General features: G+C 38.5%; 1 protein-coding gene across 2 annotated transcripts in view; it reads right to left on the minus strand.

Moving 5' to 3' along the window:
- LOC139473358 (autophagy-related protein 9A-like) overlaps positions 1–17,088 on the minus strand; it is a 314,783-nt gene that overhangs the window by 139,592 nt on the left and 158,103 nt on the right. For both annotated transcript variants that reach the window (XM_071255894.1, XM_071255893.1), the window contains one exon: positions 13,437–13,499. In XM_071255894.1, the coding sequence (XP_071111995.1) occupies positions 13,437–13,499 (63 nt within the window). The remainder of the gene's footprint in view (positions 1–13,436; positions 13,500–17,088) is intronic.

Here is a 17,088-nt window from a genome sequence, read left to right on the forward strand (position 1 = left end):
GAGATAATTAAAAACAAAACATTGTATCTGTTCATGTAACATGAACAATTTGTATAAACGCTACATGCTCCGCGGAAATCAGATTGTGGCATTGGTTGCATGTGCAGAAAAAATGGATTCTAACATGTGACGTACTACAATTGTCAGTGTAAGCTTTTCATTCATTGGAGCAAGACACACTTTACCTTAGTTGTCATTGACTAATATTCGTGGTCTTAATAGATATGAGTTGGACCAATATTTGTGGTCCTTATAAGTGAAAAATGTGTACTTGCTCCTATAGTTAGTGGTTCATTCCTACATTCGTTGTCATGTTTTTTTTATTACAATTTATTTAATAAGAGAATTATGTTTAGTTCCCCATATATTTTATGATAAGAGAATTACATTTAGTTCCCCATATATGTTATGATAAGAGAATCAGGTTTAGTTCCCAATTAATTGTATAATTTCAAGTGGAAGTCAGAAGAATGGAAAGTAGACATGTGATTGTCGCCTTCCACTGTGCAACAAACTTTGATAGTCTTGGGCTCTTTTATCTTTTGACTCCACTTGATAGTTCAGACGGCTTCTTTGTAAATGATATTTCACTGCACATCACCTGTGAATATTTATAGACATCCTGGGCCTTCATTAAACCTGGATGATCTCTCATAGTTCTAAATCAAAAGTGGATACAAAAAGAAACAGAATTCTCAGATGACAGTCATAAAATCGGGATATGTCTCAAGGTTCTAAATCAAAAGTGGATTCCAAAGAGACAGAATTCTCAGATGAAAATTTAGATGTCACATTAGCAGCCCTGAGACAACAAAAGACAGTTGCTAAATCAGTGATGACTAAAACTAAGAATAAATTGCTGGACTTGATGAAATTGAGGAAGTCATAGATTCAGCTGTTGACAAAGCACAAGTGTCTCTTAGCAACACGTTGGATTCAAGTTCATCTAAGTCTATTCCATTGTAGTCCAGGCCCTTAGGGAGTCGTTAGGGGGTATCGTGCAGATGTGTCTACAAGCATCAAATTTGGCACAGGTGTAGACCAGAACATACTTAATTCATTTTTGGAGGGCGCCAAAGCCGGTGATCATTGGGGCCGCCATATTGGCAAAATCCAAGATGGCCGCCAGTCCCTATTGGATTTTGTCCTAACTAAATGACCAAAAGTCAATGAAGGCTCTTTTCATAGGTTTTTGACCATAAAGATTCCAAATCTGAGCTTTGTTTTGACATAGAAGTGCGTTTTGGCCAATTAATTGATTTACTTGTATCCTCGAGAGTTGTCCAGTATGGTGACCAGATACCACGGTCTTCCTTTTGCCACCCCCATTCACTGAAGCCAGGGATTTCCTGGTGACCTGAAGCTGCTTGATTCCAGTAAATGTTTGCCTAAAGCAGTGCCCTTTTTATGTGTTCAAACAAGGCTGCCTGAGTGGGTGGTGTATTCTCAAGAGTTCTTTTACCAGTTGTAAAAAGACGATGTCTGGCTTCGTTGACTTTAGCCAAACCACACCCCTTACTAAACAGTTTCTGCATGTGAAGAGACTCAAGGCTGAACAGTTCTGGTTGATTGGTTCGAGTCCCTATTGGATTTTGTCTTAACTAAATAACCAAAGTCATAGGACCATCAATGAAGGCTCTTTTCATAGATTTTTGACCTTAAGGATTCCAAATCTGAGCTTTGTTTTGACATACAAAATATGCTTTGTCCAATGTAGTTGTCAGATTATTTCCAGGGGCATACTTAAGGGCAAAAACTTGCAGGTTCAGGTTTAATTTGGATGTGACACAATAATGTTATTTTCCGGTCTGCAAATGAGTATAATGCATTGCTGGTGGTTGATGGTTTATATTACTGAACATATAGAGGTCACATAAATTGTTTCTTGTATGTATTTTTCCTTCTTCAAGAAATGCTGATATAGGTGGTCATGACTAATTGTGCATTAATCACACGTAGGTGGCGTATATGGCTACTTGTCCAGTGAATGTATTCATATTTTTCCGTCTCTGTATTCGTTTTGACTGAATTGGCGAGAATAGTAGTGGTGGTGGTGGTGGTGAAATAAATGAAAATCGACCTGTGATATTGTGCCAACAATGGAAAGTATCAATTGGGAACTTTACTGTATATGCCAGTCTGATAAATATGGAGAGTTGCAAACACCAAAGGTAGAAGGACTTTTAACTCACGGCAGAGACCTGACTGACTTTAAGGAAATCAATGCCGTTCAGTCTGATATTACAGTCTTCTTTGATCAACTAAATACAGCATTAGGTATTGCAGCAACACTCCGATCCCATAATGCTAAGTGTCACAAAACATGTAGGAGCCTTCATTGATGGTCCTATGACTTTTGGGTATTTAGTTAGGACAAAATCCAATAGGGACTGGCAGCCATCTTGGATTTTGCCAATATGGTGGCCCCAATGATCACGGGCTTTGGCGCCCTCCAAAAATGAATTAAGTATGTTCTGGTCTACACCTGTGCCAAATTTGATGCTTGTAGACACATCTGCACGATATCCCCCCTAAGGGCCTGGACTATTGGGAATACCTGATATATACCACTCTGAAAAAGCATAACTTTTCATAGAGCAAAAGGCAGTAAACATCATGAGTCTGATAAGGGAGCTAGTGTTGGTGATGCTCAGAGTTGCAGTTCTGATGGCAAGCACACACAGCAAAAGTCCAAGAATTATGAACAGGTTCCACATCCCAAACCAGAACATGATGGAACTCTAGATTTGGGGCTTTCATATTGTTAATTGCATAGCGTGAGTGTGTTAGGTTGACTCATAACAGTATTGGCCAGGATTTATTGAAGCAATTGAAAAGAGTTTCAATACCAACTTTCTCTGGAGATATAAAACACTATGAAGGGTGGAAAGCTGAATTTATGGCTCATGTTGGCAGTGCTCCTGCAACAAATGAACATAAATTGTTTTAGCAGACACAGGGTGTAAGCAAGGTACAACATTGTCATGTCTGTAAAACTTCCGATCACAAGATTTAGAAATGCAGGATATTTAAATCTCAGCAAAGCAAAGGAACTTAATCTTTGTTGTCAATGTCTTTCACAAGATTTAGAAATGCAGGATATTTAAATCTCTTGATGTTCCCCAACGATACGATAAAGCAAAGGAACTTAATCTTTGTTGTCGATGTCTTGGAACAAAACATCATGGGGCTTCATGTACCATATCAGAAAAATGTGTTTATAGACAGTTGTCAAGCTACTCATAATCGCCTGATACATGAAGATTGCAAAGGAAGCAATAAAAATAAAAATGGTAATGGTGCTGGAGTAACTCATAAAAAAGGCACTATTATCTCTGAGAGCATTTTCGAGTCCACTTCAAAGCAGCAATCTAATTTCTCTGCACTTAGAACCATTCCAGATGTACTGAAAGAATGGTAACAACAGATTAGTGGTCAATGCCTTGTTAGATGATGCAAGCATCTGTTAACTTTCTTAACAGTAAAATAGAAACGTTTGACAGTATGTCTGTTGTCACTGGCAACATGAAAGTTTTTGATTGGCACAAATATGCACAGAAATGGTCTCATTTGAGCGACATACAGTTTCCAATAGGTATGGATTATCAGGAACTGCACTCATCCCGTGGTGATGTCTGTGGTAGGCCTGGGGAACCAGTGGCTAGACGCAGACTTTTGGGGTGGACGTATGTAGGGAATGTAAAAGGGCTCCATGTTAACAAGAAACAAGGAGCAGGTACATTCAACAAGATTGACAAATGAACAGTGGGGAAAAAGACTTGGATCTTCTGATCCAACGATTCTGGGAAATAGAAAATGTTTCCAGTTCTAATCCCATCATGAGTGTGAATGATCAAATGGCTGTTGATGCTGTACAATCTTCTCTTCAGTACTGCAATGGTAGGCACAAGGTTGGAGTTCCTTGGAAAAAGACAACTGATGAACTTACACACAACTATGATATGATTTTTAGTCGGTTGTTGTACATTGAAAAGAAGATGTCCAAATACAAAGCCATTTCAGAGGCATATGACGATGTCATTCCACAGTACATCAACAAAGGTTACATCAGGAAAGTGTTGGAAAAAGAAATTAAAGAAACAAAGTGGTTTTTACCTCATTTTTCTGTCGTGAAACCAGATAGAACAACAAAAATTAGAATAGTCTTTGATGCATCAGCAAAATGTAACGGTTTGTCCTTGAATGATACAATTCATAACAAAATGATTTGTTTGAGATTTTCCTTTGCTTCAGGAAGCACCCAGTCTCAATCATTTGTGACATCACTGAGATGTATCTCCAGAGAAGTATGGACCAGAACCAAACACCTGATGTTTACGAATTTTCAAGAGTTGTGTTTGGAATGAATTATTCTCCTTTCTTGGCACAATATATTTCACAAGAACATGCCAAAAATCATGAAAAAGAAATCCTTTGGCTGCAGAAACAGTTCACTTACACTTACATGAATGATAACATGGATTCACTGGGAAGTGATAGACTAGAACTGTATCAACAGTTAAATGCATTATGGCTTTCAGCAGGTATGAATGCCAGAAAATGAGTGTCTAATTCTTTAGAGGTTCTAGACAACATTCCCCTTGAAGACAGACTGAAGGAGATCAATATACACATGAATGAGTTGGCTTCAGTTAAAGCTCTTGATCTGAGATGGAATGCAAAAAGTAATGACTTTCGTTTCTCTTACCATGTTCAAGACAGTTCAACAGTTTTAGCATGACAAAAAGAAACTTTCTGAGAGAGACTGCAAAGCTCTTCAATCCTCTTGGCATATTGGCACCTTTCATCATAAGGGCCAAAGTTATCCTCCAAAAAATATGGACAACAGGTCCTGGGTGGGATGAAGTAATCAACCACCAATTAGAAAGCATGGCAGTGGTATCACGAAATAGAACTTCTTAGATCTATTCGGGTATTGGGAGGCATTCAAGTTGCTTCTGATATAGAAAATACAAAGCTGCATATTTTTGCAGATGCTTCACAAGAAGCCCTCACAATTGAATGCTGCAGATATTGTCAGCAGGGGTGCTCAAGTTCAAATACTGGAGAACAAGAAATGGTTCCTGACTTCAACTGAAAATGATTGGCCAAAACAAGTTGTTGACTACAGTAACTGTGATAAACTTGAACAACAAATTCCTCAGATGGAAGTTCCAAGGTTGAGTGACACAGTTGACCACCTTGGCGTTTAGAACCTTCTAGTTTTTCAGACTGGAAACAACTTTGCAGAGTTCTTGCATGGGTTTTCAAATTCTTCAACAATTCTTGTGTACCAACCTGTATCCGTAAGAAAGGTGATCTGCGATCTGGTGGAAGATTGAAATATGCAGAGGCGTTATCTGCAGATGCCAGTTTTCCCATCCAAGACGAAATTGGGTTACAAAACTGACAGTCAAAAAGTATCATGAAGAAGAAGAGCGCATGGGTACAAACAGTATTTTGGCAGCACTATCGTCAGGGACCTTTGTCTCTTTATGTCTTTATGTCTTTTTTAGGATTGCATATGGACTTGACATAGAATCCTTTTTGAACGCCTTTTTTAGAATGACATATTGATGTTGATAAATGTGAAAAATATTTCTTCAATTGACCCTTGTTTAATGAGGCACCGACTCTTTGAAATCACCAACCATCTCTAGAGCGCCTTATGCTAAAATTAATCCAGCAGGCAGGGGTAAGAAGTGTGAAAATAATTCAGCAGGCTAAAGGTTAAGGAAATAATTTCAGATAATGGCACAAATTTTGTTGGGGCTGCAAAGGAGTTGAAGGTTCTTGTGTCAGAACTAGACTCAGATGCAGTTAAAACTTCACTTTCAAACAAAGAAGTTTCTTGGACATTCAATCCTCCTCATGCACCTCCCTTTGGGGGTGTCTATCTCTGCAATATTGAACGCTGGAGATGTTACTGATGAGGAGTTAATGACTGCCTTCACAGGGGCAGAAGTTCTTGTTACTTCTGCACCATTAACTGACCAGAGTGCTCATCCGTAAGATGAGCCACCTTTAACACGAAACCATTACATTCACGGCCAGATGGGTGTATAATTTGCTCCATAAATTGATTCATCGTTTACTCCAAGGAGTCAATGGAGTCCAAGAGCTTGCCAATTCTTAATGTCAGGAAAAAATGGTTAACTCCAACCAAAGACTTTAGAGTTGGCTTCTTGGCAGGATAGTCAAGAAATTTCCTGGACATGATGGTCACACTCAAGTTGTCAAGATTCAAGTTAGACAAGCAAAATTTACGACACCTGTGAAAAAGATTTGTCCTCTGGAGTGGAACAGTGTTACAGAAAAATAATGTTCCAGTACAGTGAAGCTGCAAGGCAATAATGCAGTATACTGGACACCTTCCGCCATTTTGGTAAGGGATGTGCACGAGCTCATTCCTTAGTAATGAATTTCTATGTCTTTCAGACACCATTTATGTTGCCTTGCTAAGATAAGATCAAAGAACCTGCAAGATGCCGAGTTGAAAAATTTCACCTCAAAGAAATGACAACAGTATGCAGGATTTTCAGAGGAGTATATTTGTTGATTGAGGGATGGTTTATACATAAATCATCGTTAGAAATTGGCACTAGTCCTGTAGTCCTTGCCAAACTGCCAAATAGTTAAGTTATCATAAGCACCAGTAGAAATTTGCCAAGTTTAAGGGTTTTGCTATATGTTATCATTATAAGGACTAGTGGACTTAAAATGTTAGTTTCTACCGCTGTAAATGTGTCATGCAAGTAATCAGAAACAATCAGACAATCTGCATACTGTTACCAGTATTTGTTTTGTTTTCCAATGTAACCAAGAGAATTTGTCAGAAATGTGGATAACTAATGTTGTCGTGTGCATGACTTTGCTTCAGACATGGCATCACACAGGACGGAAACTTTTACGATTTATGTTGAATTTACCTCATTATAATGTATAGATTTTTAATTCCATAATTCGTGCTACAATACTCTTCTCCCACAGTTGAAAGGTGGGACAAAGATAACTGAGCCTGAAACAGAACTCAACTGTGAGACATACACAGGAAAGCTTGACCTAGAATTCAGATCCATTCAAAGATCGTCACATTGTCTAGGCTTGTATGTAACGAGAATGGGATGCTTCCTAAAAACCCTTTATGAGGTTGGGTGACTTATGTGTTTCGTGACTGCACAGTACACAGATAGATGGAACGGCTATGTAACCAGGAAGAAGGAAGAGCCTTATGGGTGACAACTTGGAATATACCCCCATATTCTAGAGAAAACAACCAGTTCTTGGGTTCATCTCCAGTCCAGTAGTGATATTCTTCAAACTGCCCCCCACCTACGTCATACAGATGTAAGGCGAAACAGTTTAGCATCTCTTTTATTGCTTCATTTAGCCTATTAATCACAACCATATTGGTTAATCAAGCATGAGCAAGAAGAGGAATGATAGACAATACCAGTAAGGGTCTTCAAACTCAAGCAGAGTTTGGCGAATGGAGGGCATCGAACACCATGAAAACGTCCTCACTGTAGGACGACTTCAATGATGTAGACTAGAAGTCTCTACAGACGAATATCATCCTCCACCAGATGTTCAAGTCTGGGGAACCCGATTAATCAAAGGAACAAACAGGTTTAACAAACTTAAATATTTATTTCATTTTTTACAAGACACAACACGATCCAAATGGATGGTATGTACCATTGAGGATATCTTCCTGATTTGTGCTGATGAGCTTCAGTCAGTTGTTGAGCCAGTTCAAGGGGTTCAAACTGGTGCAGAAACTGGAAGTCCGAAACCGAGATGTCTACACTGTATCCGATCTCCGATCCAAACAATCTTCCATAATGGCCTTTAAGGAACAGTTCTATGCAGAGCCATGGTGAATGCTACTTCCCTTGTCTTATGCAGGTTGGATGCCTTGGGAGTCAGTAAGTGTAAGTTACCCTTCTACCTAGGCCACTTGTTCTTACCAACCACTCCTTGGTTCCGGGGATGATGTTGCTCTCTTAAAAGTACATGTCAGCTTAGATGCTCAAAGTCTATTTATTTGAAACGGAAGTATTGATAAATACACACACAAAATCCTCAGATGGTTTCTATAGCCTGACTTATTCATGCACAACACATACCTAAGGGATGCATTGAAGAGTCTGATAGTACTTCTTATCAACTCTTAACTCTTAACACTTTCCTTCAATACACAGAACCTCTCTGTTCAGCCATGAGTCTCCAAATCCCTACACCACTCCTGGACAACAAACAAAATACTATTAATGATAATTTTAGCTATTCCCACCAAAATAATGTTTGATGTCATGCGAAGTGAGACATAACCTATAGCTCCATTATAACCAATTTCCATTCTAATCAGTTTGTGCTATCAAACTCTTCTTGTCTAATCCAAATCAGTTAACTTCCTAAGTTCATTGGTCAATTGGACAGAGGATGAAAATGAATACTCTATCATAAAAATGATAGTATATAAGATTAATAGGCAACCCTTATTCAGACCATTCCAGACTAGCAGAATTCCTTAATCAATAACCGGTGGATCTGAAGAGCTCTCAGAGGGCAGAGTGTTCCTGATCCTCTGGGTGTCGTAAAGACAATAACAGAGGAATTGTAAAAAATCCGCCTAGTTGACCGGAATTGACTTTTAGCCACAAAATCCCAATTAAGGCCCAGGAATATTTTGCCTTTGCGCTGGTGGACCAGCTCCTTGCTGGCCAGAATGGCATTTCCAAAAGCAGTTTGGAGTCTCTTGATGTCTGAGATTTTCTGAAGTACCTGATGTAGAAGTCCTGTTTGTGGATACACATAAGCATTCTGACCCTACCAAGAGTTGGCTTGTGCAACGTGATGCCATACTATCGGGTCTGGTATTGTAGAGATGAAACTTGGTCATCTTTCTTTGGGATAAGGAACACTGGAGAGTAAAACCCCGGGAACTTTGGACTGGGACCTGAAATTTCTACTGCATACTTGTCGAATAAAAATTAACATACCTACCGTGTCTCTGAGCCATACCATCCATGAGCTGGATGGAATATAGCTGGAGAATCAACCATGAGCGGGATATTGAAAATAGTGGTAGCTGGCAAACCTCCGACACTAGCTTCGACACATTGTTTGGGGGTGTTATTACATACTGATTCAACTTTATCGTCCCTCTGTTGATTGAACATGACAGTTCTGGCATCAGTATCCACTGGACCTTTGCCTCCCACAAAAGTTTGTCTTCTTAGAAAGAAAGGCCTCATTTAGGTCTGTGTTTCAACGGACTACATTGAGTCACTCGTCTGCGACATGGAGTCTCCTGTAGATGTTGGTGCTGAAGTTTAAGAAGATCCACTGATATCTTAACTTTGCAACTACTCTGGCCACCATCTGGATATTATTGGCAAACAATGTTTTAGATGAACAGAGATGTTGAAAAGGAGTAAGTGTTCAGAATACCTCTCTTTCCCATAGCTGTCACATATTAAAAAAATCAGTCAGCTGATCCATCACCTTTTGGAATTTGTTGTGGATAAGCAGGATTGCTCCCTGAATGTGAGCCTCTTTATATGTCATTGTGACAAAGGAATAGCTTTGGTGGCTAAGAGGTTTGTAGTGAAGGAAGGGAGGGTTTGCTAAATTGCTGTATCCACATGCATAATTTCCTGATCTTCAACTATGGCTGTATGACATGTACTCTTTGGATTGGGCCTCTGAATATCAGCATCTGGTTTTGGTGAAGTGTCAAAAGATTCCATTCGATGTGTGCCACAGTCCTTCAAGTTGAATTGAGGTGACATAAGTCCATCACGTAAGCTTTGTTGGTGAGAGAAAGCTTTGTCCAGATGTTATTCAAACATCACTGATTTAAGTGGCAACGGAACAGATTCCACATTCTTCATGAAGAAACAAGATTGTCAATTCTCTTCCAAAAGCCTCATCTTTGAAAGCATTTCTAAGGTATTGGCAGTCCAAGTCAGATTGATCGACGCTATCAAAGCTATAATTCCGTCAGTGGAACAAATATAGTCTCTGTGTCTTATCTTGAGTAGAGTGACAATCCTGATCCTTATCGTCTAACCTGTGCTGATCCTCTTGAGGCTCTTCGAACGTTGCAATGCTGACCTATCCTGTGAACAATCACTTGCTCTCTTATCGGCAAGGACTTCTTTTGGACTCAATGATAAATCTTCCGAATGGTCCGTGGTTGTATATGTGCCAGAGGTCGGGAACAGCCACCTCTACAACTATAGCAATACCAGGATTGTGTAGGATATCAGCACAAATAGTGAGAAAATGATTATGTGCTGAAGATATTCGCGCAAGAAGACCAGTTAGATGTGTCATTTTGACAGACCTGCATCGTCAGATGTGATGTCAGTGTTGTCAATGTCACAGAGCATGGACACAACTGTGATGGAGACAAGTTTGGTTTAGTGACAAGTCATGTTTTATGCTTTACCATGTCGATGGTAGAAGGTTGACAGTCGTCGCAGGGAATGTTATGCACAAAACTGTTAACAGGAAGTGGACAGATTTGGTGGTGGTAGTGTGATGTGGGCAGCCATCTCCTACACCTGTAGAACAGACTTGGTGCACGTTCTTGGGAATTTAACGGCACAACATTACACAGACACATACAACAAACGAACATAATTTTCCAACAAGACAAAGCCTGACCTCATACGGCAAAACTGACAACAGCCTTTTTCAGGAATACCATCATCCAGGTCCTGCCATGGCCCTCCAGGTCTCCAGATTTTAACCCACTCTCCAACAGTTGGCAGTCAGAGCGGGTGAACATTCCCAAGGACACAATTTAGCATCTGATTGCTTCCATGGGACAATGATGCCAGTCAGTTTTTGACTCTTAATGGTGGCCATACAAGATATTGAGAACAGATGAGCTTCATCTTGAAAATTAATTGTTCCTAGTGTGCTCAATGACCATCTGCTGATTATTCATATTATATATATACCGTATACATCTAAAATCACCGGGTGTGTTTTTTTGGCAGAGTATTTACATTATTTGATATCAATTAATATTTTGTAAAAATGATCCTTTACAAAAGACCTATGACTCCCTGTAACCCAGCTAGAGAGTCATAAAGTTCCCAAGTTTTAAGAGGCTAGGGCGAACCCTGCTCGGTTGCAATGAAAAGCATAAAAACAAATAATACACAGTTTATCAGATTGATATGAATTACTTACATGACCCATTTATTTATATATTCGATCCGTCAATCAACAAAAATCATCCACTGATCATTCCACATAGATCTGTTAATGAACAGCAATATTGTGAAAAGAGGTCAGCAGTAGTGATGTCACACACTGCTGTACATATTTGGAATTATAGAAGGAGCAGCGAGAACAAGTACACACAATCATTGTATCCTGCTATACAAAGTTTTAATAATGATGCAGAATTTGTATAGGTATATTATTATTCAAAAACTCACACTGTGGATATCTATTGTATTCGCATTAAAAGAGCTAATTAGCACACTTGCCCAACTTCTAGACTAGTCTGTAAGTAATCTTCATAAGCACAAAGACCAAAATGTTACATGACAGTCTGTATTTTCTTGTGTGTGTTACAAACTTTTGACTTCTTACAGAAAACAGCAGAGTATATTATTTCCTTGGGAACTATCATCAACATTTGAACATTAATGTCAGTCACAAGAGTTGAACCTGAGTTATATACTGATGTTTAGGAGATAAACCTAATGTGTTTCAAAATTTGAGGTAGTCTCATTGTAGAATACCTTCTTATTTTTAATTTGGAACTGAGCACTTTTGCTTATCATAGAGGTAAGAATGCTTTAAAACAGTAGTCTTTTGGAATGTCTAATTACACATAGGTACATAAGTCCGCTATCTTAGAAGATTCCAAAAAGGGCTTACAGGTTGTAATAAATGTAACAAATATTACTGAAGTTCAAAGTTAAAATACCTAAGTTCCTGACAAGTTCATAATATTTGTTAAAAACACATAGTTTCAAAAAAGGTTGTCAAATATCCCTTCAAATATATATGTGTTTTAATTTCATCACAACCTGCTGCAATTTGCCCTGCATGGACACAACTAAGTCGTTTCTTGGAAATCAAAAAAGGTTTTTAAAATAGTGACAAAAGAATGTAACTACCGGTAAGTTTATCAAATATTCTTTTCCATTTTCTAAAACTTTTTGTATTTAGTTGGCAATTACTCCCAGTAAATAAATTAAATAAAAAATAAATACTTCTCCACCCGGAACTTTGATGTGGATGAACTTGATCTACTTTACAGATACTCGGCACAACTGTCCATGGCTGCCAAAGTTGTTGTTGACAGTCTCTATCCCATTGACATCTTGCATGAAGCCAGATGACAACCCCAATCAATGGGGTGGTTCTACCTTAACCTGTAGATTTACTGGGAATGAGCCTGCTGGTGCAACTTGATTGCCAATGGAACCATCCTGAAGTATAGCTGAATACCACTGTTATTTAGACCTAGCATTGTATGACATTAAAGATTCGTCATTCTTGTGACCTCTCAGTTTCACAACACGAACTTTGACACAAGCATGTGTTGTATTTTACTTGTATTATCATTTGATTCAATAAGAAAATTACCAAACTTGTCCCTAAAAGTTTTATAAATATAAGCATTTGTATAGACACATTTTTATGGATAACAACTTCTTTAATACTATAGTGTGTGAGTGAATATGGGTTTACGCTGCTTTTAGCATTATTCAAGCAATATCACGGCGGGGGACACCAGAAATGGGCTTCACACATTGTACCCATGTCGGGAATCGAACCCGACCCGACCGCCCCCTTTAACCCGACCGCCCCCAACGTTTCGGTATAGATCCTTATACCATTGTCAAGCAAGTCAAGCAAGTCTTGCTTGACAATGGTATAAGGATCTATTACGAAACATCCCTTTTTACAGTATGAAAGAAGTTGTTATCCATAAAATTTTGTCTACCTTGTCATCCATCAATTCTAAGTAATGCCTATCAAACAATTCATTTGTATGCAAACAATATGCCTTCGTTAAGTGTTTAAATCTCATCATGAAACCAGTTAAGGTTAAGGTCTATGATGTCAAAAACAGCTGATAATGTTCCAATATCGAAAGTATGCATCTCTGATGGGTTGGTTATCCACAGCCCTGTTTTTCATGGATCGATATGTACCGGTAGGCTATATTGATACTTTTTAGTGAAAAAAAGTATAATTTAGAGGTATCAATCGGAAAATGGAGAACAAATCAGAATCAAGCATTCCTCTTTATCATAGCACTCTCGAGGATGACATGTAAGCCTGGTATGGATGGTCAATCTGTTCACTTCGAAGTCAAGTGCATAAAATTTCACAACAGACTATTCTATTAAGCAGGTGCACATGTCTTGAAGCTCCATGACAGATTTCCTCACCTGGCAATAAAGGCATGGTCCACCTCATTGAAGTGTCGTAGGTAGAGTCGTGCATAGTTCGACCTGAAGTAAAATAGGGACAAAGTATCCATATTAACATGTAAGACAACAGTTCTACAATGTAAATATGTTACAAACTCAATCAAAACATAAAAAACAATAATGAAATACTCATATCCCCTGCTAATGGAACATTCTTTTGGAAGCGACATTCAAGCTGCTGACCCACATAGCTGTCTGGGACTTTGCTCTAAAGAGTCAATGACATTGAATATACAAATGATGAATTCCCTGTAAGACGACTAGTACCTTCAGTCACCTTCAGTAGGGTGGTGTTACCATGAGAAGATCAATGGGAGCAGTTCTTATTATAGATATCCTTTTCAATCTATTTTCGTGAAATTAATCAACAATAAAAGATAACAAATTCAAAAAGCTTACAAGGCCTCATTTGATCACTTGTGAAAATACAATGGTGCATGAAATTTGCTGTGGAAATGAACCCTTCACTGATTGAAACCCCACATGCTGAAATCTTTGTCATGCCCATTTCATTCTTCAGAAGGATCTCAACTCATGAGAGATGTCTACTGTATTGGCTATGTGACATGTGGAGAGCCATCAATCATCCATAATGATATCATGTAGATTGTTAGACTTTTCCCAAGTGGTGGCAGTTGGTTTTCCTGATCTTGGACTCTCTCTTTTCCCCTACTGAACTCAGCTGACCACTTCTTAATAATGGCAAAGGAATGAACATCATCCCCTGAAGTCGACAACATGTCAGCATGGATAGTTGTTAAGGGTTAGCCCTTTCAGTTGAAGATACACACATCAGGAGCCAAAGAAAGCAGCAAACACTGCTTTCATTAACAATGACACATACGAGGGCTGGTCAAAAGGTTTTAATCAATTTCAACCATGGGCCATAACAAAGTGAACAAGTCAATGTAGTACATTGTTTGAGAAGTTCATTGCGATACAAGTGTATTTGGTATTTGAGGCCGTTTGTATATTAGTGACAGCCAGTTGAACATGATAGGGTTCCAAAAAGAATGAGTACTGAGCAGTACTTTTAACTTTAGAGAAAAGTACTCCCGAAAACATTCATGACCGCATTTCACAGGTGTATGGGGATAATTCCACTGTTAAATGCTGGGGAGCTATGTTTAAGGCTGTGAGAACATGGCTTGTTTATGACATAGGTCTGAACGTCGATCAACTTCCTTCAATGAAGATTTAATCAAGGAGATAGAAAAACGATATGTCAGATAGACGAAATACCATTACTGAACTTTGAGGAAGACACAGGTCTAAGCCATGGATAAACTGAAACTGTTATTCATGATCATTTGCAAATCTGCTCATTGGGTGCGACAGTTTCTAATTTCTTATCTCAAAGGGAAAAAACTAACATTGCCAGAGAAAATTTAGAGCTAACTGAGGAGGATTTCGTGAAATTCAAAAAGAGATTAGTAACGGGTGATAAAACATGGGTCTATCACTATGATTCCACTTTTCCGGCGTCAAAGAAATTTAAGTAATCAAGATCAGTGAAGAAAGTTATGGCCACTGTATTCTGGGATGCAAAGGGTCTGATCCTTGTTGATTACTTAGAAACTCAAAAGATGATTAATGGTGCCTACTGTGCTGAGTTGCTTCATCGCCTGAGAGATTCTATCAAAGAAAAGCGGCGAGGAATGATGACTGCTTGAGTTCTAATATTTCATGACAATGCCTCTTCTCACACCTCTTGACTAGCAAAGGCTGCTGCTGTGCAACAATGTGGGTTCAAAGAGCTTCCTCACCCTCCATACTTGCAAGACCTGGCACCAAGTGATTACCACCAGTTTTCTAAAAACTAAAAGAACACCTTGGTGGAAAGCGCTACGACGACAACAATGACCTCAAAGCTGCCTTGAATGGGTATTTCAGGGTGGCCTCAGAAAACTTCTTCCTGACTGGAATTGAAAAGCTTCACTATCGATATGAGAAGTGTATTGAAAAGCAGGAAGAGTATGTTGGAAAAAAACACACACAAAAAACTTTCACAATTGCTGGTTTTGTTTGTTAGGCTTAGAACCTTTTGACAAGCCCTCGTATACCCCATTATTATACTTCAGTGTGAAAGACAGAGTTTTCTGAAGTTGAGAAATGGGATATTTTCATTGCAGTGAACATAACACTTGATATTTCACTGCAGTCAACATAACCCCCTGGACAGAACTATTCATCTAAAGTTGTTTGTCCGTACACAAACTGTTGACTTCCAATTTACAGTAGTTCCACATTGACATGGAAAAATAATGACAGATGGTCATTTATGGATTTAATATCGCTTTTTGACGTTTGTTATTATCTTGAAAATGTTTTGTTATAAACAGCAAATTTTTCATTTAACTCGTCAATCGCGACTGTTCATTTGACAAACCACCACTATTGTTACTTGACCAGCATGTATTCTTTGCTTCGAACAAAGGTCACGGAGATTTCAAGAATTCTTTTTGTTGAAGTTGATTTTATATCCAATCACATCCAAATGTATAATAAATAATTTTATTGACATCAAATATTTTTGTTACTTTTGTTATTATTCTGAAGATTTTGCAAACATGGAACATCTTTTAAAGTCACAATTACAAGGTGTGGTTAAACATCCCTGAGTGTTAGATAGGGTGAATTGATGTTCAAGGTTTTACATTAATAATAAAATAAAATAATTTTCCGCTTGACAACTACATGAAAAGTATGCCACTCATGAAAATATCCCCTTACCCATGTCACTTGATGAGAGAAACATGATATTTCACTTGAATATCCTCTACATGTATTTCTTTAACCTAACACCAATACCGGTGAAAAGCTTAAATCTGATTGGATTGGCAAAAGAAAATGGAGTCAATGTTTGTTCCTACATTTAACAGAATAATCTTTCAGTCTTGCAAAGCTACCACTGGTTCAGAGGTTGTTTACTCCATGTCTGGTGTACATGATCCTGATATCCCACACCGAAAATGGCAAAGTCTGAAGGGAGGTCATGAAAAAATTACTCAGTCCTATTTTTCTAAATTCATAATTTATAAATTTGATCATTATTTATGGACTGGTCATTTATGAATAACATATACATAAAATGGGTGGGGAGGCAGCAAAATATGATAGACACCAATCTCACCAGCCACCCCCTATAATAAATAAATGACCAGGTATATCAAACCGGGACAATGGTGAAATCTCCACTTGGTTGGATGAACTTGAAGCAATAGCTAAGACAACAGTTGTGTATCAGGAAAGTGGTATTCTGATGAATCAGATTTCTTTCCTGATTAGCTCCCAGAAGGTCGTTGATGTATATATATCCATGGAGCCGCACAAGACAGATATGATCAAAACTGATTACCAGTGCCTTAATACTGGTTTAAAAGCTAAGGTGCTATGAATAGGAGTACTAGGAACTCATACCGACATCAGTTTACATTGAATCTGACATATTGCCTGTATCCAGGATGAATAGTTATGCACAGGCATGCAATTTTGAGGTCAAGGCTGATCATCTAATACCTAGTCCTGAGCCAAATGCGAAATTGACTCCATCAGGAACTGTGGTGGCAATAACAGAAACTCCTTGTTGAGAATCTTCATATTGATAATC

This window comes from Haliotis cracherodii, unplaced genomic scaffold, assembly GCF_022045235.1.
Source record: "Haliotis cracherodii isolate W230 unplaced genomic scaffold, xgHalCrac1.p SCAF_28, whole genome shotgun sequence".
In the NCBI taxonomy this organism is placed as follows: Eukaryota; Metazoa; Mollusca; class Gastropoda; order Lepetellida; family Haliotidae; genus Haliotis; species Haliotis cracherodii.